We start from the raw sequence: 25,402 nt of genomic DNA, 5'->3' as shown, positions 1-25,402 counted from the left end.
TTTAGCCTGCCGCAGGCTAAACTCTTCTTGCATGGCAAGAGTAATCGCAGCTTCGAGAGTACTCGGGTACTCTCGGAAGAGGTAGGTCTTCACAGGCCCATCTCTAAGCCCCTTCATGAACGTGACGACCTTGGTCGCCTCGTCAATCGGGTTAGTTACGATATTTGATACCAAATATCGTGCGCGCTGCGCGTAAGCATGGACGTCATGCTTACTTACCCTGCTGAAGGTCGAGGAACTCCGCCCTCGACCGGAACTCGTTTTGCGGGGGATCATACGCACTTCGTACGTGCTGAAGCACGTAGGATCGGAGAGTCGGCGCCCAACTCCTTGCGCGTCCGCCAAGGCAGGACATGGCAAACGCGACCTTCGACAGCGGGTCGACGACGCGTCGAGCCGCTATGGCTGTGTCGAGTTCGACAAGCCATCGGAGGAGAGGCTCGCCCTCTCTTCCCACGTAATTGCTTACGCTCAACTTTAATGGTTGAGCACGCGGTGTCGTCCCTGACGACGCCGTCACTGAGGAAGCAGCGTCACGCTGCTCCTTCATGATGAACCCCAGAGCAACACCATGTTGCTCCGTCGGCGATAGCGTACGCAGCATTGTAGCTATCGCCGCTTCTCCAATGACTGTTGACAGTCGTTGGAGGGCCTCCACTCTGGACCAGACAGATGGGGGCAGTCAGCGCGTGCAACATGCGTTGCAGGCGTGTTGGAGCTCTCCATGGGCACCTCCGTGCTCATGTGGTTCTCGGCTCCACGTTCGTACACCGCGTACGAACGTCAAGCAGTCGGTCGTTGGACGGACTACAAAGTGCTACCAGGTGTAGTGGGTCTAACTTGACTCACTACTTTAGCTTACACGTTGCGCAACGTGTATGAGGAAGCGTAAGTACTTAGTAATTACTTAGGTTAATTATATTTGAACACACAAATATAAGTTAACTTAGACAAGACTCCAAGTAGCTAGTTTAAGGTAAAATGAGAACTGTATTGTTTGTAAATTGATCTTCCTCCTAAATCTGCTAAAAACTGTTTATCATCTATGAAAGGGTTGGCAGCGGCTGGCTGTCAGAGCCCCGCTAATATCCATGTCTCTGATTGGTAGAAAGATGCTGCTTTCTACCAATAGGATCTTTGGGTATGTGTGGACCACTCACTGTGGTGGTCCACTTCAATGTATCCATCGGTGTGTCTTACACCAATGTGAGGAAGTATCCAAAACGTTTAACAGATAACCTATCTGTTAAATTCACAAGTGGCTTGCAGCCACTTGTACGTGTAACCCCGTTACAGCAAACGTCGCTAGGGCACAAAGGAGTCACCAGCACTGCAAGTCGAGCTCGAGGAGAGCGCCCACGCAACTTTGGACCGTTGTCGCGACACACGTCCAGCCAACACAACTCGCGCTTACGCGCCAAAGCAAAAAGAGTTCAAAGTATAGTGTGATCGCAAGGGCTTCCATGAAACTACTCGCTACCAGGTTCCTGCGGCAAAGATGCACTTGTTCCTACAAGAAGAAGTCGTCGATAGAAAGTTAGGACCAAGGGCTCCGATCGGAAAATCAGCGCTGCTACAGTTAAAATCTATGTTAACGCTATATCAGATTTGTACAGCGATCAGCAAAGTCGTGGAGCGAACACACATCCACGTCCCCGAAACAATCTCATCAAGGCGTTGTTGATATCGCTGAAGCGCGAAAAACACGAAAAAAAATAAACGCGAATACACCGATCGAGGCGTTGGGTCCCTGTTGGATGGCTACTGCACTACAAGCGACCCCATCTCCATATCGCGATACTACATGAATTTAAATACTGGTCCTGATTTGCGAAACCGGATGAGTCATTTGTTGTGTCATGCGTGCCTTCTGAGATGCGAGTCGGCACTTAACCTGGAGCTTCCCGATCCTTTCCGTGTGCTTCTAGAGCATGAAGGCTTCACCGAATGTCGCGCGTTAGTGATGATCATGGACCAAGGTAAAACAAATCAGTTTGGCAGCGGAGAATTCGGATCATGTATTAGACATCACAATGTGGAGGTATGTCCTGTTGGAGCTCTCAGCTTTACTTCTTCTTTCGCTGGTGCGTGCAAATGGAAAAAATTCCTGACTTTTTGAACCCAGCAAAATGGTACGACATTAAGGTTATGAAGTCCCGTAAGGATCCCACAAAAGCGATGACGTACTGTTCCCACTATGACGCTACTATGAAAGCCTTTGCCGCGCTCGGTATGCATTCGAAGGCGAAGACACATGGTGCCCGTGGGTCAGGGGCCAGAATGGCTGAGCTTGCAGGGGCTACAGAGTCACAGATCCGGCGGTTAGGGCGGTGGAATGCTTCAGCAATGGAGGGGTGCTACCTCAGTGCGTTGCCGAGGGAGGCTATGCGGTCGCTGGCTGGGTTTCCACCTGACCGACGCACGTTCTACCTTGACCGTGCATCGCTAACACCACCCGATAGCCTCCAGCGTGCCGTTTTTCCGTTTGCCGAAAACTGTATGGCGGCATACACGCAGTTGTCAGCACCTCATATATCAACTGTTTTTTTTTTAGATTTATTACTGTACCTGGGTGGTTGTTCTTCAAGATGCCGCACTGCTCCGCGATCTGCATCCGGCACACAAGTTGTGGCCTTGCTCTCCTTTCAATGCCGATGAGCTGGATGCATTTGCAGTCGAGTTGAAAACCAAAATGAAAACAGAGAAGTCACCTTAAGCAATGCATTTACACGAGGTGGTTCGACTTAATGGAGCACCTAAGTCAACAACACCAACAAACACTTGCACACATCGACAACAAAATCAGCGAAGTTGGATCGTCGGTATTAAATATGAAACAAGCATTCACACAACTTACCTCAGGATCAACAGCCCTACGTCTCAGCGTTGACTGGGGTGCATCAGTCCCTGCGACGCTTCCTCCAGAAGCTCCATCTCATCCAGCGCAGGCGCCACCAACGTACAAGCTGCTGCGGTCGCTGAAGACCGTACATCAAGTTTGGCAAGAATGGTCGGCGGGGATACACGGTGGTCCTGCAGTAAGAGACCTGGAAGAAAGACATGGCGCAGCTTGGCGCTGCAATCCTTCCGACAAACGCTTCTTTTTCCTTCGAAAACGTATTATTGATCGCATAATTGTCCTAACAGAGCAGCAGAATATTAGTCCAGAACATGCGGTATACATGACCATGCCATACGTTATAGTAGCTGCAGCATCACTCCGACACCGAAACACATCGCCATGGCAGCTGCTCCGCAACACACTATCATGGCTGCAGCTACAACGTAAGCGGCAATTAGCTGTCCGAAGCACTACTAGCAATATTACACAGTACATACCCATCGCGGTGTCGAAGCCACAGGCCAACATGAGCAGCAACACCAATGTGAACGAGAGCGCCCGATGCCGTCCATCGCAGCCGCATACTTCAGCCCTGCAGCACGCGACCGCCAGACATGCACGCCATGGCAACTGCCACCACGGCTCAGCCAAGCGTCGCCTCCGGGCGTCGCCTCCAAGTCGCCTCTCTGTTCACTAGGACACCACTTCGCGGCGCAGTGCTGACCACCGCCGCCGCCACGCCCTCGCCGAAGCGCCGACTCACGCAGAACGTCAGCATCTCGTCGGTCACGCGGCTGCAGGCGTCGCACACGCGGCAGTCCTCCTCTACCGGCTTGCTCGGCGTGATCTCCTGCGCTCGAGATCGCAACAGTCAGTACATTACAATACCCCTCCAGGCCTCTGTGCAGTCTAAGTACCTGCCTTGTAGATGAACTTGGTGCTGCTACCAGAGCAGCCGTCGCAGACCACAGCCTCGCAGCGTCGGTAGTGGTGGCGGCCAGGCCGAGTGCCGTGTGTAGCCGCACCGCCAGCGCCGGTCCGCCGTTTCTTTGCTGGGCTTCTCGACCTCTTTTTTCTTTGGCAACTGAGAGCAAATATTAACCAATGAGTTACAGTGATTATAACTGCAGTTATCATGTAACGGAACTTCAGATAACTTCTGTTATCCGAGGGACGGGTCGGGGACGAGGCAGGGACGAGACGAAGACGGCACCCCCATTCGACTTCCGATAATGAAGATAATATCCGTGTTGTACTTGATATATGTATAACGTCCGGGTACTCCTCCGGTCAATAAGAACATCGCCAAAACATGCCCAAAAATTGTCCGGGTAAAAGTTCCGGTCAGGGTGGTATACAGGTAGTGAAAAAGCTTACCGATGAAACTTCTCTCCAAAAGCATCTTTGAACTGTCTTGCGTCACCGCCTTCGGGTTGAGATGATACAAAGAGACCGTTGCCGAGAAACTCTATGCTTTACCTCGCTCGATCCACCCCGGCGCTTGAACCCGTTCAGGATCATTTTGTGTGGTCTGACCTGTTTGGGTCGTGGATCGACTTATTTTGTTAAATTATAAATCATTTTTTTTAACGCAAACAGCAAATGTATTTTACTAGACCACGACTCACTAAGGTGCCCCCTCAGTGATTCGTCTTTCTAGGCTAACCAAGTTAAAAGTTGTAGCGGGACTTGATGTGTTCTAGGATGCTGCGCAGAAGCCAGCCATCACCGTCTGTGAGCGTGTCGCTCTCGTCCATCACGCAGGTAGGGTAGCCCGCAGGCTTGTTCTCGGCCACGTACATCTCCGGCAGACCGAAACCGTGACCCATTTCGTGCAGGATCACGTCCATCTCGGCTTCGTCGATTTTATTCAACATGTCAACCACCCAGACGCGCTGGCCCCAGTCACCGCCCGTGCCAACGGTATCGGCATCAAGGGTTGGCGAGGAGTCATCAGCCCCAGGCCTCTCTGACGGCCACAGCGACATGTCGAAGGGCTGGCCCTTGCATCCGCTCGTGTCGGCGCTGGCGGCCCGGCCCTGGTGCTTGTAGCACTCGTCGGGGCACTTGGGGCTGCCTTCGCCGTCCATGATGCCCTCGTAAATCGTGCCGAGCGAGTCGTCGTCCCAGTCCAAGACGGACTTGTCGCGCACGGCGAAGCCCACAACAGAGATACTGATTTTGTCGTACGGCCAGCACTCGTAGCCGGCCAGCCAGCGGTTCCAGACGTTGATCTGCCTCTCGAGCATGGCCTGGAACTTGGACGCCACAGCCTTGGTGAGCTTCCGGTTCTTGGGGTCCCAGCGGACGCAGTAGTTGAGCTTTCCCTTGTTGGTCACGATCTGGTCGAAGATAAGGTTGTTGAAGCCCGGCATGTACTTTGACATGTTGTTCTCCCAGACCCAGTCCACGTCCTTACGGGTCACGCCGGTAGTGGGATCACCGGTGATGCACTTACCGCTGCCCGACGTGATCTTGCCAAAGGTAGCGTGGTTGCCGCCCGAAGTGGTGGCGTTGGCGACGCCGGCCGCCTGCGCGCCGGTGGCGGCGAAGGCGACGAGAGCAGTCAGCAGGAGGTGCTTGGTGGAGAAAGGGGAGGGCTGAGCACTTGACGGCATGGTGGAGAAATGGAGACTGGTTGATTCCGCACAAGTGCATGAACCACAGGTTGACCAGGTGTACTGCGAACTTGTTCGCACCACCGTGGCAAGACCGTCGCCGTTTGTGAGACTTCGTCACATGTAAGTATTAAAACCTAAAGAGTATTAACCATACTTATACTGTACAGTAGTGAAGTTGCAGTCGGATTGTGTGTTGCCGCATAACCAACTGGCAGTACAGAGAACAGGTCATACCAGTTTCTTCGAAGTACTACAGGTGTCCCCGCTGAATCTGCAACTGCCATCGGCTATCTACCGCGAACACAGAGTGTGCGGGAGTCTGCCAGTGCACAAGATTTGCCACAGCTGTCTGGTGATATGTACTGAATTAGTAAGATCATTGCGGGAAAATGTCTCTGCGGGAAACATCGAGTTGCTAGATCGGTAGAAATGAAAGGCCCACAATGAACATTATATCTTAGATCAGGGCATCATTGCGTGCATCAAGAGTCTCTTCACGCGCATTAAGGTCAAGGATAGCATTGATCGGTATATTGTAGGGTTGCCGCAGGAGAAGATCTCAATCTATACAGCCTTAAGTTTGGCGTCACAGGCTTGGAATGCTGTAACTCCGGCCTCTATCAGGAACTGCTGGATGCATTCTGGCATCGTATCTAGCGCAAACTCGGCTATGTCGATCCATAACAGTACATTGGCATCTATAAAAGCAGTACATTAGCGTCTATGCGCAACCTGTGCAGATATTGTAACCTCGCAGTTTTTTTTGGTCCCACCTTTGCAGATTCAGCGGGGACACCTGTACTACTGTATACACTGTAGATGTGGGCTCAGCTGCCCAGATGACCAGCCGTCTACGTTTCATTTCTTATTTTAAAAGCTTGATTGAGCAAGTTACGCAACACCAGCTGTTGTAGTCACAGCATTAGGTGCACGGTGACTCCAACATCTGGTGCTGTGTAACCTGCTCTTAATAAGAGCCTCTTGTCCCCAAGTGCACGGCGACTCCAACATCTGGTGCAAACATCGCGTTAATATACGGTAAGTGATCTACAGCGTCGTTTGTTGTTCTTTGGGCAAATCGCTCGGCCATAATATAGCCACTGTATAGTAGAATGCCTCATGCAGTGTCGTACTGTATGCACAGCTGGCTGCATTGGATCGCTCTCAGAGGGCTTGAGACGACTTTTAAAACGACACAGCCATAACAGAGGGAATAAATGAATATTACTTTGACGACGATCTCGTCGACCGTAAATGCGCTTCATCCAAACGTGTCAACCAGTTGCAACAACACTGTAATGGATTACTGTGTCCTGTAATCTACTCTTATGCACAAGTATGCAGGTCAGATGTAAAATTGAAACGGAGGTCAAGGAAGGCAAACCAATCGCGAACATCTGGCTTCTGTGAACACATTGTTGCATAAAAACCTGAATCGTCGTTTGCTAGGGCAAATCGTCCTGGACCAGAATACAGGTGGTCATTGGAAAGCATTGAGACGAAGGCTACGATGATGACACTCGTTCTCAGTACGATCTCTTAAACGATAACTACCTGGAAGATAAAAACGAAACGGCGTCCGTAGCCCTATCGCAATAAATGAATCGAAGTCCGCTGATAATCTGAGCCCACATCTATACAGTACAGTACTGTACTTCGAAGAAACTGGTATGACCTGCTCTCTGTACTGCCAGTTGGTTATGCGGCAACACACAATCCGACTGCAACTTCACTACTATACAGTATATACAGACGAGGGCGTGAATAAGGAACGCCTGATATATAACAACTTTCAAGTGGTATGAGCCAATTAGAGGGCATAAATTGCCATTGATGGGACAAAATACTTGATTTAGTTAATTATGTCAATAATCTGTGTCCGGTCCACGTATAATCCGGCGTGGCGCCAACAAGATTTGATGGTGTCGGCGTCCAGCGCATTCCACGCGTTGCTGCACCACGGAGGGCTTCCGCGTAGAGGCGGCCTAGGATCATCAGCATCCGCCCAGATATGGGCACATGCTCCTGCTCGGCGTACAGCACCATCTCGACGAGGCAGGAGTCCAGGGCCACCATAGAAGCCCGCGACACCTTCTTGCGGCAGCGAAAGTCGACCGCAATGCGCTTGAGCGAGCTCTCGTTGTCCAGGATCCTCTTGACGGACGATTTGCCCGGCGCCTTGTCCAGTGCAAACTTCTCCCGAGCCCATTCTCCTAGCGTCGCGAGGCTCCACGTTGGCTCGCGGGTGCGCATTGCACAGAGGTCGAGCTGTTGCTGCTTGGTGAGGCGCATTCTCCGTGCTTGCCGCTCCATCTTGTTCGTGTCAAATTCGAATTTCCCGCCCAGATTCAAAACCCAGCTCTGCCAGCAGGCCCAGCTGGCCAATGGCGATGGCCAATGTCAATGCTTCGAGCTCTTACCTCTAGAATTGCATAATATTTGTTTTTAAGGTTATAGGATGACACCCGTTCCTTATTCACGCCCTCGTCTGTATTGTGAAAAGCACTCAGAATGTCTAATCGGATAGTAAATCGGCTGATTTAGTGCCTTATTTAGAGACGGGAACCCTTATTTATTTCGACCCATCCCTTATTTAGAATTGGGTACCCCTAATTATAATCGGTCTTATGCAGCATCGCGTCAAAGCTATTTTAGAGTCGGAATCGATTTGGTCTCTAATTAGGCTGAAATGTCAATTCCAACCTCGGCATTCCGAGGAAGTCCGCACAAATAAATCCACCGAGCAAGCGGCTATGCAAACACTAGCCAAGATATCAGTCATTATCGGAAGTTTTAGGGAGACGCGGTCCCCACCTCGTCCCCACCCCGTTCCTCGCCCGTCACTCTGATATGTCAACTATCTGAAGTTTGGACTTCCGGATAACAGCATATATCCACGTACTCAATACACAAAAAACACATTTGCACAACACACATTTAAACAAAATCCATTTGACAGAACGCAGCGGCACCGGCGCACTGGGCGGGGCACCAAACGGACGTCGACCGCGCCGGCGCCCGAGGGAGTGATAACCTGAAGGGTGGCGCGGCGGAGCAGAGCAGCGGGACCAGCGCTGCCACGCCCAGCGCGCAGACCTCGACCGCGCCGGCGCCGGAGAGAGTGATGGCCTAAAGGGCGGCGCGGCGAAGCAGAGCAGCAGGGGCCTGCGCTGCTACGACTAGCGCACCGACGACAACCGCGCCGACGCCGGAGGGGGTGATGGCCTGAAGGGCGGCGCGGTGAAACAGAGCAGCAGGGCCAGTGCCAGTGCTAAAGAGCGGCAATCAAATCTGTACGTACAACAAGGGGGAGGGGGGCTGAGCATGGATTGAACTACTAACTGGTTTTGAAATTGGTTTTAAATGTGAAGTAGGAATTGCCTTTGAGACTGTCGCTCAGCGCATTGAGTGTAAGCTTGCTCTGTATTCGGTGTGACTCGACAGCACAGACGGATTGCTCGCGTTCGTGTTAAACGGAGGATTTGCCCACAGCTTATGGGATGGATGCACTTCACGCAGCAGCACATCATCTTGTAGGACGACTACCCAGAGGTACAGCAGCAATTCCAAAAATCCTCCAGTTGATATATGCGGTGTTGACTGTTTTACCTATGTTGTCATGTAGTTAAATGGAAACGCTTCGCGTTGCAAACTATCATGAGGTGTAAGAGCAGCTCGATCTAAAAAGAATGAGCGGCGGTCCGGGGGAACCCCAGCAAGGGAGCGCATGGCGTCCCGAGGCAAATCCGCCAGGTAATATCCCTCCACAGCGCCAGCATTCCAGCGCCCCAACCTTCTAATCTGTGACTCTGTTGCTCCAGCTAGTTCAGCCATTCGGGATCCAGATCCTCGGGTAGCGTGGGTCTTAGCTTTTGAGTGCATACTGAGGGCAGAGAAAGATTTACGGTAGCGCCGTAATGTGCTCGGTATGTCATTGCTTTTGTTGATTTTTTCCTGCCTTGAGAACTTAAAATTATACGACAGTGCAGGCTCTAGAAAATTAGAAACAGCTTCCTTAGGCGCGTATGCGCGGGTCGTGTCGGCAGGCCTTGCCTCGCGACAGCGATCTAGCGTTGCGTTACCGTCCTCTTCGAGCTCAACTTGCAACCCTGGTGGCTCCATGGCACCCCAAACACAATTTACGATATGGACTATTTTTTGCTATCACCGAAGAGCTGCCTGCAGGGAGGGACGCCGTCCCCATTCTATAGTGCATTCAAGTACAGCTACACCTAACCCTAGGGAGATAACCTCTCAAAATAGGAGGAATCAACAGGACGAGCAGAACCTGCGTCCGTGTCGAGGACGCGGAGTTTCTCTTCGACCCAGAGGGCAGCTTTGATGACCTCTACGCGAGAGTGGAAGAGCGCATCGCAGCCGCGCTAGCTGCTTTCGATATTAGAACGTTGCGCCCTGATACTAATCTCTACGCTAAGCCAAGTCAAGGCGCCACTCAGCAGGGCTGGGTGGCTTTAACTGAGTCAAATTGGACTGCCGTTGTGGCCACGGTCCGATCCTGCGGCATACATCGTGTCTCCGCTGTCTCTCTCCCTCACCACTCTGTTCTGACAAGATGGCTTTAGAGCCCAGTTCCCATCTCCTATTTAAGCCGACTTACTCAGATTAGTACCCACACATTTACTACTCAGTACAAATTACCACGTATCGTTTTTGCTCACAGCCCTGATTTACAGAGCTATACGGAGTGACAAAATCACCGGTTTTCACAATATACTCTTTAGGTATTAATACTTACATGTGAGGAAGTCTCACAAACGGCGACGGTCTTGCCACGGTGCGAACAAGTTCGCAGTACACCTGGTCAACCTGTGGTTCATGCACTTGTGCGGAATCAATCACTCTCCATTTCTCCATCATGCCGTCTGCGAGACGCTGAGTGCGTTCCGTGGTCACTCTGGTTACTACAGCATGTTTGAAAGGTGAAGTTGGTTGAGTACCGACTAGTGTACTTGTTGAAGTAGAGAGTGGTGGTTGAGGTCTTTGACCATGATGCCTGTGACTATGAGAGAATTAAGAGTGTTCTGCCGGATAATACCTGCGGGTTTCTGGGAACTGTTTCTGCATGCGTGCAGAATTCTTCTAAGGCTGCGGCCGGTGTAGTCAAGAGTAGTCAACGGGGGTTTTGTGGCTCGAGGTGCTTTCCCCTACAACAACACTTAAACAACAATAACACAATCAGTTTTCTCTCGAATCGCACACTTGTTTCTACTACTCGACGCTCGGGCACGTGTGACCATCCCGCTACTACCTGTTCCACATAGACGAAGTGCTGCGAGTGCGACCGAGCATCTCGCAGGTTATGAGCCCAAGTGGCTTCTGTGTTGGATTTGGAGTTAACCCCTCCAAACCGGGAGCCCGAAAGAACATCTAAACTGCATATGCAGCGTAATTAGACTTAGTGTTTGTATACAAAAATGGTTAGGGGACCGCCGCAGCTATCCTGTCGGTAACAATAGCGTGCTAATCGTGCATATCGACAGCTTAAGAATCACCGTTCCTCCAACCTGAATAATGCAGCTTACAGCGGAAAGTGACAGGGCACTCCCCCTAAACCGCCAAACAGAAACCGCTGGCGCTGCTGTTCCCATTTTCTAAAATTCTGAAATCAAACTTCCCATACTGAAGCCGAAGATAAAAGTTGGGATGTCACCCCCAAACATAACGCAAGCTCCTGACTCGTCTGTATGGGTTCTATGCACAATACAAAAGTCAAGTGAAGAAGATTGCCAAACTCACACAATCATGTTGCACACTTGATCTTACGTGAAAAGATGCCGCGCAAGATGCTGTTTGGGATGGGAATATGTGCGACCCGGGCGAGAGTCAGGATGACGTGTACAAGACACCATTTCCATGCTTAGGTTCAACGTGCTCTGCACACACGACAACTACGCTATGATAGACGGAGGCACACTCATCACCACTTCCTGCATGTATTCTGTAACGGGGTTACACGTACAAGTGGCTGCAAGCCACTTGTGAATTTAACAGATAGGTTATCTGTTAAACGTTTTGGATACTTCCTCACATTGGTGTAAGACACACCGATGGATACATTGAAGTGGACCACCACAGTGAGTGGTCCACACATACCCAAAGATCCTATTGGTAGAAAGCAGCATCTTTCTACCAATCAGAGACATGCATATTAGCGGGGCTCTGACAGCCAGCCGCTGCCAACCCTTTCATAGATGATAAACAGTTTTTAGCAGATTTTAGAGGAAGATCAATTTACAAACAATACAGTTCTCATTTTACCTTAAACTAGCTACTTGGAGTCTTGTCTAAGTTAACTTATATTTGTGTATTCAAATATAATTAACCTAAGTAATTACTAAGTACTTACGCTTCCTCATACACGTTGCGCAACGTGTAAGCTAAAGTAGTGAGTCAAGTTAGACCCACTACACCTGGTAGCACTTTGTAGTCCGTCCAACGACCGACTGCTTGGTGCCCATGGAGAGCTCCAACACGCCTGCAACGCATGTTGCACGCGCTGACTGCCCCCACCTGTCTGACCCAGAGTGGGAGGCCCTCCAACGACTGTCAACAGTCATTGGAGAAGCGGCGATAGCTACAATGCTGCGTACACTATCGCCGACGGAGCAACATGGTGTTGCTCTGGGGTTCATCATGAAGGAGCAGCGTGACGCTGCTTCCTCAGTGACGGCGTCGTCAGGGACGACACCGCGTGCTCAACCATTAAAGTTGAGCGTAAGCAATTACGTGGGAATAGAGGGCGAGCCTCTCCTCCGATGGCTTGTCGAGCTCGACACAGCCATAGCGGCTCGACGCATCGTCGACCCGCTGTCGAAGGTCGCGTTCGCCATGTCCTGCCTTGGCGGACGCGCAAGGAGTTGGGCGTATGGACGCCGACTCTCCGATCCTACGTGCTTCAGCACGTACGAAGTGTTCAAAGAGGAGCTCAAACAAGCGTTTGAGTCCCCGCAAAACGAGTTCCGGTCGAGGGCGGAGTTCCTCGACCTTCAACAGGGTAAGCATGACGTCCATGCTTACGCGCAGCGCGCACGATATTTGGTATCAAATATCGTGACTAACCCGATTGACGAGGCGACCAAGGTCGTCACGTTCATGAAAGGACTTAGAGATGGGCCTGTGAAGACCTATCTCTTCCGAGAGTACCCGAGTACTCTCGAAGCTGCGATCACTCTTGCCATGCAAGAAGAGTTTAGCCTGCGGCAGGCTAAACTGCATGTGAACGTGCCGAGGCCGCAACCACGCCCGGTAGCGAGGACGGGAGGTCCGGAACCAATGGACCTCTCGAGCGCAACAACTGCTGGTTACCGGCAGCAGGGAGGTAACGTGCGATGCTTCCGTTGCGGAAGGATCGGTCACTTTGCACGGAAGTGCACAGCTCCCATGCCCCCTGGAGGAGGCCGTCGTGGCGATGCTAGGCATCGCCGCGGACCAACAAAAAACGCGAACATCCAGTAGGCGCGGGGCGCCCTACTGGTAATGCAGTCGCGCGTGCCGACATCGGGCACGCGACACTGAGGACTGCAGCCCCCAGTGAGACCAGCTCTCACTGCAAGAAACAAGATGACAGGCCGAACCTAGTCATCTTGAAGGTTTACTCGAAGAGAGCGAGTGACTCTCTTCGAGCTTTGGTAGATTCAGGCGCGTCGAACAACTTTGTTCGACTACGAAGCCTGTCGAGACTTGACTTCGAGGAGGTAGATACACCTCGAAGTCTTCTGGAGGTACGACTGGCAACAGGTGCCATCATGAAGACCGAGAAGCGCGTCGTGAACGTGCGCTTCTCGTACAAACAACGAGTGTTTGTCGAACACTTTATCGTCCTGGACCTGGACGATCAGTTCGACGTAGTAATGGGCATGCCGTGGCTTGCACGGCATGATCCGGTGATAGACTGGAAGAAGCGCACGCTCGTGCGCTTCGGACGCGACAGCGGAACAGAGAGCGATGGACCTGTTACCGCAGCGCGCGCACCAGCAGGTGCGCGTGGCTCACCAGTCGAGACAGCGCTTTATGCTGCTGTCCCGGAGTGCCCAAGAAGTGCGCGCACAAGTGAGACCCACGTCGGCAATGCTGCCGACGTCGGAAGAAAAAGATGTGTTGGTTCCGGGAACCAACACCCACGTTCAAGCGTGTAAGGGACAATCCCTGACCCGAAGAGGTCAGGTCGACAACGACGCGTCGGTTCCGGGAGCCGACGCACCCTTGGTCATGAGGGGCTCCGCCAATAGATGGCGTCGAGGTGACGAAGGCGTGTCAACTCCGGGAGTTGACGCTGCAAACAGTGCGGACGGTTGCAAACGTACCGCACTGACGCAATTTGCATGCTGTCATGCAGCAGGGCTGCACGACGAAGCGCCATGCGATCAAGCTGGGCTTGATATCGCGCGCCCGCAGACAGGGTCTGCCGGCGAAGGGACACATTACCGTGCAGCCGGGCTGCACGACGAAGCGCCATGCGATCAAGCCGGGCTTGATACCGCGCGCCCGCGGACAGGGTCCGCCGGCGAACGACAGTCCACGGCCGGGCCTGGACCAGAAGAACAACTGTGCGGAGCCGGGCTCCGCACAACAAGAAGACGGCGCAAGCGGAAAACGCTGCGCAAGTCTCGGTCCGGGACCGAGACGCAACAAGAGCAGTCTGCTGGGCAGACTGCGGCGGTGACGCCGAATGTCAAGACGCTAAGCGTCTTGACGCGCACCGATACTGGATTCCAGTATCGCGACATGGAACTCGCTAGTCCTCCGACGACGGCGTCGGAGTTGACTTCGCTTCCAGCCATGAGCTGGAATCGCTTTCACGCGCGACTTGCACGATGGACGCATCGAGCAGTCTGCGTTCTTCGGACAGCGAAAGAACGGCGAGCGAGAGCGAAGAGCTGAGGCATCTCTTCATGGAAGTACCACTGAGAGTGAAGACACTCTCAGTGCGAAGACGAAGCGAGAGCGCTTCGAGGAATAAGGTTGGGACTCGCTGAAGTCGAGTCCCTATTACGAATTGTTGAGGGAGTACAAAGACGTACTCCCGGAAGAGATTTCTGCGGAGCTTCCGCAGGATAAGGGCATTCAGCACGAGATTGATCTCGTGCCGGGCACGAAGTACTGTGTCACGCGGCAGTGGCCACTGCCGCGAGAGCAAGTGAAAGCGATCGACGACTTCTTTGAAAGTCGTCGTAAAGTAGGACAAGTGCGGGAATCAAAGTCCCCGCACAGTGCTCCGACGTTCTGTGTCAAGAAGCCACAGGGCGGATGGCGCATCGTTCATGCCTACAACAAGCTGAACGATGCGACGGTACCGGCGCAGACGCCGATACCACGAAAAGATGTTATCATCGATTCGATGGCCGGGAGCACCGTTTACAGTGCTCTCGACTTGCGAGATGGATTTTATCAAATCCTAATGCGTGAGAGCGATATCCCTCTCACGGCAGTGAGCACGCCAAGCGGCATGCTCTGGGAATGGCTAGTAATGCCACAGGGGCTTAAGAACGCCCCTGCGACTTTCAACAGGTGCGTGACGCACTTGTTGCGCTCGGTGCGCGACTTCGCACCGAGCTACTTCGATGATGTATTCATCCACAGCCGGGCTGTGGACGGAAAGACCGACGTAGAGATGCACAGGGTGCATCTCCGAAAGCTACTTGAGCTTATGCGAAAGCATAAGCTCTACGCGAACCTGAAGAAGTGTATCTTCGGGGCAAGCGAGATACCCGTCCTCGGGTGTCTCGTAGGGAAGAATGGTGTTCGCCCTGACCCAGAAAAGGTCAGAGTGGTTAACGAATGGCCAACGCCTTCAAGTGTCAAGGAACTGAGGCAGTTCCTTGGCTTGGCCACGTACTTGTGCAAGTACGTGGAGGACTATGCGGGCAAGATCCGCCCGCTGTCACAGCTTCTTAAGAAAGAAGCTGTGTGGAATTGGACACCCGATTGCCAAAAGGCATTCGATGCAGTCAAGCGGGGCTTGACTGAGGCGCTGATCTTGGCAGTGGCTGACCAAGATCGCCCATTTCACGTAGTGTGTGACGCATCCGATTTCGCGATCGGATGCGCGTTAATGCAGCACGATCACGAGGGCCGTGATCGTGTCGTCTACTACCAATCGCGTCAGCTGAAGCCAGCTGAGCGCAACTATCCGGTGCATGACAAGGAACTCCTTGCCATGAAGTATGCACTCGCAAAGTTCCGAGTGTACTTGCTTGGGAGTAGACCATTTGTGGTCTACACCGACCATGCATCACTGCGCACTGCGGTGAAGTCGCCACACATATCACAAAGAATGGCGAGATGGCTCTCATTCTTTGCGGAGTATAACTTCCGGGTCGAATACAAACCCGGAAGATTGAACGTGGTGGCCGACGCGTTATCACGTCGGCCGGACTATGCAGAAGCTGCTGACGTCAATGCCATTGACGCCATGCGATCGAGCAAACCCACATCATCTCTGTTGGATGATGTGAAGGCCGCGTACGCGCACGACGCGGACGCGAAGCTCTTGCTGGCCTATGGCACAGCGCCTTCTGACAAGTCCCGTCAGAAGCTGCCCAAGCACCTTCGAGCGCGTGCACACCGTTTTCGTGTGCACGACGGATTGCTTCTTTATAATGCAGTCGACGACAACGCGGATCGCGTTGTCGTGCCGAATGACCATGACCTGCGACTCAGGATCATGTACGAGTATCATGATGCCCCGACTGCGGGACATCTCGGACGTGAGAAGACTTACGTCCTTCTCACGCGCGACTTCTACTGGCACCACCAGTATAAGTGGGTGCGCAAGTACATCCGTGCTTGCGAGGTATGCCAACGCATGAAGCCTGCGCCATTCGCGCAGGCTCCACTGCAATCACTACCGACTCCGTCGGAGTGTTGGAAGTCCATGTCTTTGGACTTCATCTTTGGTCTTCCCCCGGATAGCGGAGGGAACACCGGTGTTGTGGTCTTTGTAGACCGTTTCAGCAAGATGGTACATCTTGCTGCGGTGCCAGCAGAGGTGACCGCGAAGCGGACGGCCCGTCTGCTCGTCGACATGGTGTTCAAACACCATGGCATGCCGTCCGACATCGTGTCGGACAGAGACCCGCGCTTCACAGCGCACCTGTGGCAAGAAGTGTTTACACTTCTTGGGAGCCAGCTTTCCATGTCGACTGCGGATCATCCGCAGACGGACGGTCAAACCGAGCGCGTGAACCGCGTGCTCGTCGACATTCTGAAGAGCTACGCTCACTCGTTCCAATACTGGAGCGAGTGCTTATCGATGGCAGAGTTTGCCATCAATAACTCAGTGCATGCCTCGACCGGGCATACACCGTTCTACGTGAATGCCATGCGGCATCCACGTCTACCGAGTTTACTCGGAGTGATGGCTCCCACTTTAAGTGGGGGAGGATCTACGACTGCAATACAGCAGCCGCAGAAAACCGCTGACACTTGCACAGTGTCAGCTGCAACAATGGACAAACCACATGAGTCTGCGCAGGGCGCAGACTCCCCAACAATATGGCTTAACGATCACGGGTTCGCGCAGGGCGCAGACACCGCAAAGAACCACGCAGAGGCCGGGCCTCTAGCGGAGAGCGAGCCGAATGACTTCAGCTCGGATGCAATCAGTTTCATCACCAAAAGACAAGCCGTGATTCGGTTTGTCCAAGACACTATAGCAGCTTCTGTTGATCAACAGAAGCTGAACGCAGACAACGCGGGCAGAGGCAACACAAATGAATTCAAAGTTGGTTCATTAGTTTTGCTAGCTACACAAAACCTGCCTAGACATGCAGTTTCGGATTTCGGAGCAAGCAAGCTTGCTCCGCGCTTCATCGGGCCGTTCACTGTGTTGGCACGGCACGGCAACGCATACACGCTAGACATACCGTCTAGCATGCGCCTCCATCCGACCTTTTACGTTGGACGGCTGAAGCCATACCGGCAGCACGAGCCATCTAGCTCGGCTGACCCGAAGCCTCGGCAGGAGCCGAGGCAGAAGCGGAGGACTTGGCCTCGGCGACGAGCAACCTCTCCTCCAGCGCGCGGACGCGCTGGAGCAACCCCTTCATCTGGGTCCCCAGCTCGACCTGGATATTCGAGGCGGTCTGCGAGACCGCCGCGGCTTGGGCCTTCTGGTTCGCCAGCTCCTGTTTCAGGGCGGCGAACTCAGCGCCCTGCAGACGCTCCACGACGGTCACCCGGTCGTGGAGAGGCGCATACTGATCAGCCCGGGGCTGATCATACCCGGGCGTGTTCCCACCCCCGCCACCGCCGATCCGTGACGCCCGCGGCTCAACCCGCTGGATTGTTGAGCGGATTGTTGACCATAGTATCCCGAAAACGAACCCTCAAGGGGCTCGTTTTCGTATTCGTTGGAGAGGATTTCCTCCCCATCGAGATACATAGGAGCCGCGGAACGTCTTGCTGGAGGACGTTCCGGAAATGGTGAGGGCGTACGAAGAGCAGTACGCGCTGGCGCAGCGGAGTAACACGAGCGCTGCGATCATCGCTAGCGCCCGAACCCTCACGTGCTAAGAACTTAGCACGGAGCTCTTGAGACTCTCGGGCACACGGAACGACGTGTACCCGTTCAGGTCGCGGTCGCTCAAGCGGACCGCGCCTGAAAGCACTTCGTGCACTGAAAGCCCTCGGGCACAGCGCACGGCACATTTGCCTCCTCAGCAGCAACATGAAGTTGCTCCAGCTTTCCACGCTTCGAGTACGTCTCGAAGCGATCACGCGCTTGCTTAATCCGATCACGGTAAGTACTCGGCTTCTTGTTGAAGTTCTCAACAAAAGCGTTCCAACTTTGACAAAGTGCCTACCACTCGGGCACTTTGCTGCGAGAAGATGTCTTCTTGCTTTGAAACCATCGGAGCTCATGAAAGAGTCCGATGTAGTAATCGCGCCTTTGATGCGTCTCCGCATCAAAGTGCAGCTCGGCAGCCACAGCGTCATCTTTGATGGCGCTGCATACGTACAGCGGTACCTCATTCGGAGGTACCGAGTTCCCAAATCGGTCCGCGATCTCGGACGCGGACGGCATCCATGGATCGCGCGCTGCAGGCGCAGCGCGCGGAGAGCCTTGAGCTTTAACATCACGCGCTGCAGCAGCAGCGCGCGGAGTACTGAGAGCCCCAGCTGAAGCGAGTGGGGTATCACTCTCAGTACGCGAACGCTTCGAACTCGAAGCGTCCGATTCGTCCCCTTCACGCGGGCGAACGTTCTTGGCGTGAGGATCGAGCGATTCGCTCGACACTGAGTCTTTACGCTTTGAGGGCGAGTCCTCCTCGCCCTCCATGTCTTCATCGTCGTCGTCGAAATCGACGACGTCGCCGTACTTCGCCTTCTGGCGTTCGAAGTAGTCGTCGATAGAGAGATGACTCCCCACCGACTTTGCGGACTTCTTCTGAGGCGCGCTCATCGTTGAATGAGCGCGGGTTTCTTCTCCAAACGCGGAGAATTGACGAATGGTCAATTCCAAAAGATTGACGCGCGGGGACCCCGCGCGTCTAACCTTAAGGGGGGGATGGTGTAACGGGGTTACACGTACAAGTGGCTGCAAGCCACTGGTGAATTTAACAGATAGGTTATCTGTTAAACGTTTTGGATACTTCCTCACATTGGTGTAAGACACACCGATGGATACATTGAAGTGGACCACCACAGTGAGTGGTCCACACATACCCAAAGATCCTATTGGTAGAAAGCAGCATCTTCCTACCAATCAGAGACATGCATATTAGCGGGGCCCTGACAGCCAGCCGCTGTCAACCCTTTCATAGATGATAAACAGTTTTTAGCAGATTTAGGAGGAAGATCAATTTACAAACAATACAGTTCTCATTTTACCTTAAACTAGCTACTTGGAGTCTTGTCTAAGTTAACTTATATTTGTGTATTCAAATATAATTAACCTAAGTAATTACTAAGTACTTACGCTTCCTCATACACGTTGCGCAACGTGTAAGCTAAAGTAGTGAGTCAAGTTAGACCCACTACATATTCAACTTTAAAGTCAGCCTAATATGCAGCTTGCCAACTACGGGCTTGTGCGGCGCCTCTTCGTACTTACAGGAGTTTCTGGTGTTGAAGGTGTTCCCGGGGCAGTCGCGTCTGCTTTGCGGCGAACTCGGATCGGCCTCGCGTCCTCCACCCCACTCCTTGTGCCAGATATCCCAGCACGTCATAGCCACCCCGCGCACGTTCCTTCGAGCCCGCATACATAGAAATATCGGTCCCAGTTCATTGCAGTCGCCGCAGTAGTACGTCGTCGTAGCGGCGCGCTGCGTGCTGGTGCGCAGGGCGGAGCAGACCTTGCATGCACGCTGCCGTCGCTTCGCCTGCGTGCCTTCATTGCGCCACTCGTCCACCTGGCGTGCGCTGTGGACCGAAGGCGGGCCTACACCAACAGGGATGGGTTCGTAGTCGGGAGTGGCTGGCGGTAGCTGCGTCCCGAAGGTGTTGCCCTCGTACATGTCGGTAGGTTGAAGCTGGCAAAGCTGTAGGTGGAGCTTGATCATGTACTTGACATGCGTCAGTGGGCGCGACTCCTTGTTCTTGTGGTAGGCTTTATGGACAATGTATCCGTTGACCATCGCCAAGTCGATCAAGCCCAGCACCAGCGACTTGTAGTACTTCTTGAAGCGGAGCGCACGTTGCAGTGAGTAGCGCTGCAAGCGCAGTTGATCGTGAACATCCACGCCCCCCATGAAGTCGTGATAATCTTTGACTAAGCGGGGGCACGGCACCTCCACCTGCTCGGCGCCATCTTGCCGCCCGACTCTGTCAATAGCGGTGCTGCCACCCGTGCACAGGAAATGCACTGGTCGCGAGTCCCACCAACTGATAGCCGTCCTGTTCGGAACGAGCTTCGACCGAGCAATCTTGAATGAGCCTCGCGGAATACTGGCTGGTCGCGTCTTCTTCTTCTCAATGACTTGTTTACAGTAGCCTAGCCGGTTCGTCATTATAGTGCCCACACAGTAGAACGCCATCAGCAATAGCTGAATTGCTAAGGCGACAGACGTGTAGAAGCGGTCAACAACAACTAGCCGCATTCCTTGCTTCCGTGCCTCAGGTCCAAATACCTCCAGTAGGTTTCGCACGACTGCAGCAGGCCCGGACTTCATATCCGGTTTGTGCGCGTCACTGGCGTGTTGCTTTTTGCCGCACTAAACTTCAAAACTGTCCATATGCAGCATAGTGGAGCACAATATTGGAATTAATAAGCTGCATAATACAGCACAGTCTAATTGAAAAACCAAAAAAAATCTTACCGGATGCAGTACGCGGTGACTGCACTGCACAACATAAACAGCTTCGTGCCCAATTGTGCGGCTTGTCCTTCATGTAGACTCGCATCTTGTTGAAGGATGAACGACTAGGTAGAACAGCTTCGTCAAAAGCCAAATGCGATGGCGCAACGTATCCTCGTGCGAATGTCCTTTGCAGAACCTCCACCACCTTCCTAATCTTCCACGCTCGGTCTGTTTGAGCCCTGGCATCGCTGTTCGAGTTGAAATGGAGATTGCGCGAAATCTCCATGAAGCGGTCGCGGGAAAGCACTGAACCAAAGCTGCCGCGAGAGATGGCCCCGACGTCAGTCGTCTTCCAGTGGTTGGCCAACTTCTCTCGATTCGGCGAAATGGTTCGCGCAACCAGTAAACCAATGAATCGGCAGAGCTCGTGGGGCATGATCGGCTTCATCGTTTCCATGTCATGCTGGATGTCGTGGCGTGTCTTGCGAGGTAGATGAGCATTGCGCCGTTGTTTCTTCCGGTACCGCTGGTAGGATTCATGAATCCGGTGCGGCAGCATCTCGCGATGATACTCGTTGGAGCACGCAGCAATGTGCTGCCACAGAACCACAGGCAAAAAGTAGAAGAAGAGTGCCACCGGAGAGTCACCATGCCGCAGCGCCTCAGCCATCGGACCAGAGTAGCTTTGCCGCAACCCTGGATAGCTGCCAACGTCATCGACGGGCTCGTACGGAGCCATCATGTGCTGGTGGACGTCAGGTTCCACCACGTCCTCCCAGCCCGTTGCTGTCATGCTACGCAATACCGGGTTCTTCAAATTCCCGGCAAGCACTTGGTCCTCGCTGCCAAAGCTTTCCAAGAAATTTTCTGCAAAAAGAACTTCAGCAGCAATCTCGGCCTCGGTCTCTTCGGGGTCATCAGTAACATCTCCCGGTAAGCACCAAGCCGCCACGTCTTCATCAGATTCGTACTCGCCAGTTTCCACGTCGTCTTTCTCGGCCTCATCTCCTGATTCAATACTTCCAAACTGACCACTAATGTTCGTTTCAATGGCATTCAGGTCGTCGTCGTTGTCTGACAATAGCGCGGTTCCCCGCGCAGTGACTTCGGCTTCGTCGGCATCATCGTCTGCAGCAAACCACGACCAACATAAGTTAGTATGCAGTATACAATGCAGGATATCGTACAGCATACCATACTACATAGGATGCAGCAGAATATACAGCATAGCATGCAGTATAATATTCATCATAACAGCGAGTATAAGATCAACAAACCTTTCTCTTCATCTCTTGTGTCAGCGGGGGAAGCCGTATCGCCGTAGCTGTCTCCACCATGAGGAGACGTCGCAATGAGCTCCGTCGTGGTGGTGCGACAAGCACGTGTGGGCGTTCTTGGCAACGCACCGGATGCCGCGTCAAGAGAGCGTCTTGCCGATCGTCGAGCAGCTCGCTTCCCGGGTGCACCGCCTCGAACAGAGGTTGGCGGCGTAGCCGGAGGGGCCGATGGCGTCGCCTCCGCCGCAGTTGAGCCGTCACGGTCAGCAACAGCTTGACCAGCGCCTTGAGGTGCTTCAGCCGCAGCTTGAGCAGCTTCGACGGGAATAACAGCAACTTGGGGCGATGTGGGAACTCGCGCTGATGCGGAAGCGCGTGCGCGAGCAGCGGGCACTTGTTCGCGAGATGGTGCAGCTTCGATCTCAGCGCTATAGTTCAGCCGAACAACCTCGGCGGCAGCAGCCCGTTGGGCGTCTCCAGGGGCACCACGTGCAGCAGGTGTGGGAACACGTGCGGTGTTCCGCAGCACTACGTATAATGCCCACAAGACGTTAGAGCAGTTTCAACAGCAGTAATGAAATAAAGACATACCGTTTGCGTAGTATTCCAGCACAGCTCCCTCTCCGCGGAAGAAATGCACGCCTTCCTTTTCGCTCAACTCGCATCCTGGCCGAATGTAGTAGTAGCGATCGTCAAGGCTGCGCCTCGGGGGCGATTTGCGCGTCCAGCCTTGAGCCTTGAGCTCACGCCACACCGACTTGAACGATAGGTCGCGCGCCGTCACCTCGCAGTCCCGCAGGATCTTGCCTCTCGGCTTCACCATCTTCCCGCAGTCGACTTGAGCCCTCCGCGCGCAAATTCTCGAATGAGGCAGATTCCGAAAAGGTGGGGGAGTGGTCCAAGCGATTGCAGACCAGTCGTTGGGTGTAGTGTCACACAAAACCTCGTAGAGATGATGCAAGTCAAGGACAGTCCTTGCTACCCACCATAACTAATAATCCGAATTTTGAAAAACACTTGTCGTTGTCCGTGTGCAAATAAAAAGGCGGGTATAGAAAATAAACAACACCTTATCTTAAAGTTTGTATACCCTTGTTGCGGGGGAAAGGACACCAATACAAATTTCAAGTCAAAAATCGCTTAAACTGCATATATGCAGTTTAAGCCTTCAAATTTATGCGGCATTATGCAGCATCCGGTTTGGAGGGGTTAAGCAAGAAGCGAGATGGAGTTTGGTGCGTTGCAGCGCCGTGGTAACGCTAGAGGTCAACAATGGCAGCAACAAGATCAAGGACATGGTCAACAAGTAGGTCAAGTTCTCCAACGGCAACAAGCGGTGCGAAAAGTGGCCGCAGCTACTAAAACGCCCAAGTATGATGCAGATGGTGGTTTTGATTTGTATCGGGCTCGATTGGAATCATATCTGAGGCAACGAGACTGCTGGAATGTGGTTGTGGGGACCGAGGGCCCAGACGCGCAGAATGCTGCCCAGCAACAAATTTATGAAGAGCGCAAAGTGTTTGCGCGGGATGCTTTGCTCTGTGGGCTTCTCCCAAAGGATGCCAAGAAAGGCTGCAAGTTCGCGCGGGTAAGTGAGATGTGGACAGCCTTCGTGCGAGACAAGACACGGCGAGAATTCGCAAACAGTATTCGGATTCGTGCTAAGTTGTATGACGCGAAATTTGTGAAGGGTATGAAAATGGATAAATATTTGGAGGATCTAGATGATTATCGCCGCCAAATCGAGAAAATGAATGATCAGATCGGTGATGCAGAGATGGCAAGTATCATTCTAACGGGAGTAGAAGGAACCCATCGAAATGTTGTCCGAATGTTCAATAGAGATGAAAATCCTCCTGATCTCGAACGAGTGCTGAATTCTCTGCGGAGTGAAGCCGCTCCGAATGGACTCATTAATCTTCTGAGTCAAGAATTGCTTGAACTGGATGGCTGGATTCCATCCACGCCGTTTACCCGTAACCCAGCAAATAGAGTCACCTACTTCACTAATGAGATGTATGAAGGTGTGAAACTGATGTTCACTGATCCCTTCCTTGCCTTGCACGGAATCGAGTTGTTAATTACCAACGCGTATACCCCAGAGGAAAATTGTTTGGTTGAAAAACTGAACGGCGGGTTGATGAGTAAAGTGCGGGCTGTCAACGAAGCGGCTGGGTTGCCGTATTGTCTGTGGGGTGAAGTACTTGGTTATGTCGTAGATGTGGACAACATGGGTGCAACCAAGGCCTTGGATGGTGTAACCCCGTTTGAAAAAAATATTTGGAAACAAGCCGGTTGTGCGTGATCTGCACGTGTGTGGGTCAGTGGTATTTCACTTTATTCCGAAGAAGAAACGTAAGACCAAACTAGACATGCGATCAGACCCTGGTATATTTCTTGGATATTCCTAGACATCGCTAGGGTATCGAATTCTCGACTTGAATACAGGAAATCTAGTGGAACGTCGAGATGTCGTGTTTCATGGAGACATGGCGGCCGATCCCATGTACGTGAGAGATCTGATAAATAAGCGGTACTATGGCGAGGAAGTAGCGTTGCTCGAACACATCGATTTCGTGTCCTTACCGGTGAGCCGGGTATATTTACCGTATGATGAGTTTGACGAAGGGCATAATGATGAAATTACTGGGCCCTCATCATCGTCGGATGATGATGACGACGACGAGTTCTATGACACCGACGATGGTATGTCCGAAGCCTTTGTGGATGAAGAGACCGACGATGATGACAGTAGCAGTGATGACGGTAGTGATAGTGACAGTGACAGCGACTTCAGTGGGAGAAATGCTGAAGCGATGGAAGACGATGTCACTGCACAACCGAGTTCTGGAGCAGGCGATGCCGATGATAGTGGGAGTGCTGGAGCTAGTGGGAGGGCCGATCGGATCCCGGTGAATACTAGTACAGCAACGAGAACCGTGCGGAGGTCGAACCGTGTGCGTCGACCTAACAGCCGATACGATTCTGGAACATTTGTTGTGGCGCAAACGTTGTTTCAATGCATGATGATTGCTACGGTTTGTGACTTACTGAATCCTACAACCGTACAGGAAGCGCTTGCGTCTGAGCATGCGGCTCAGTGGAAGCGAGCAATGGACGTTGAGTACGAGTCATTGATTGAAAATCAGACCTGGATGTTGGTCCCAAGACCAAAGCCGACACGAGACAGGCCCATAAAGATTTTATCGTCACTATGGGTACTAGCACTAAAACGGAATGAAAGAGGATAAGTTGAGAGGCACAAAGCAAGACTGGCAATCAAGGGCTATCGACAAAAGTATGGATTGGATTACTTGGAAACTTATTCTCCAGTCGTGCGAATCGAGTCAGTCCGACTAGTCCTGCTTCTAGCGTTGTTGTTAGGCCTGGACTGTCAGCACA

General features: G+C 52.7%; 3 protein-coding genes across 3 annotated transcripts; all 3 read right to left on the bottom strand.

Moving 5' to 3' along the window:
- Window positions 1–3,485: 3,485 nt before the first annotated feature.
- Window positions 3,486–3,843, bottom strand: IUM83_12826 (uncharacterized protein; the record flags this gene model as incomplete). Its single annotated transcript, XM_067937471.1, has 2 exons — window positions 3,486–3,692; window positions 3,760–3,843. The coding sequence occupies 2 exons, from the start codon at window positions 3,841–3,843 to the stop codon at window positions 3,486–3,488; spliced, it is 291 nt and encodes a 96-aa protein (XP_067788199.1).
- A 669-nt stretch (window positions 3,844–4,512) lies between these two features.
- IUM83_12825 (Neutral zinc metallopeptidase) lies at window positions 4,513–5,460 on the bottom strand (the record flags this gene model as incomplete). Its single annotated transcript, XM_067937470.1, has 1 exon — window positions 4,513–5,460. The coding sequence occupies one exon, from the start codon at window positions 5,458–5,460 to the stop codon at window positions 4,513–4,515; it is 948 nt and encodes a 315-aa protein (XP_067788200.1).
- Window positions 5,461–20,737: 15,277 nt separating this feature from the next.
- IUM83_12824 (uncharacterized protein) lies at window positions 20,738–22,823 on the bottom strand (the record flags this gene model as incomplete). Its single annotated transcript, XM_067937469.1, has 4 exons — window positions 20,738–20,845; window positions 20,929–21,851; window positions 22,001–22,528; window positions 22,592–22,823. The coding sequence occupies 4 exons, from the start codon at window positions 22,821–22,823 to the stop codon at window positions 20,738–20,740; spliced, it is 1,791 nt and encodes a 596-aa protein (XP_067788201.1).
- Between the last annotated feature and the right edge of the window lie 2,579 nt (window positions 22,824–25,402).

The sequence above is a fragment of the Phytophthora cinnamomi genome, assembly GCF_018691715.1.
Source record: "Phytophthora cinnamomi strain GKB4 chromosome Unknown Contig55, whole genome shotgun sequence".
Taxonomy (NCBI): Eukaryota; Oomycota; class Peronosporomycetes; order Peronosporales; family Peronosporaceae; genus Phytophthora; species Phytophthora cinnamomi.
This window is presented reverse-complemented; position numbering and strand designations above follow the sequence as displayed.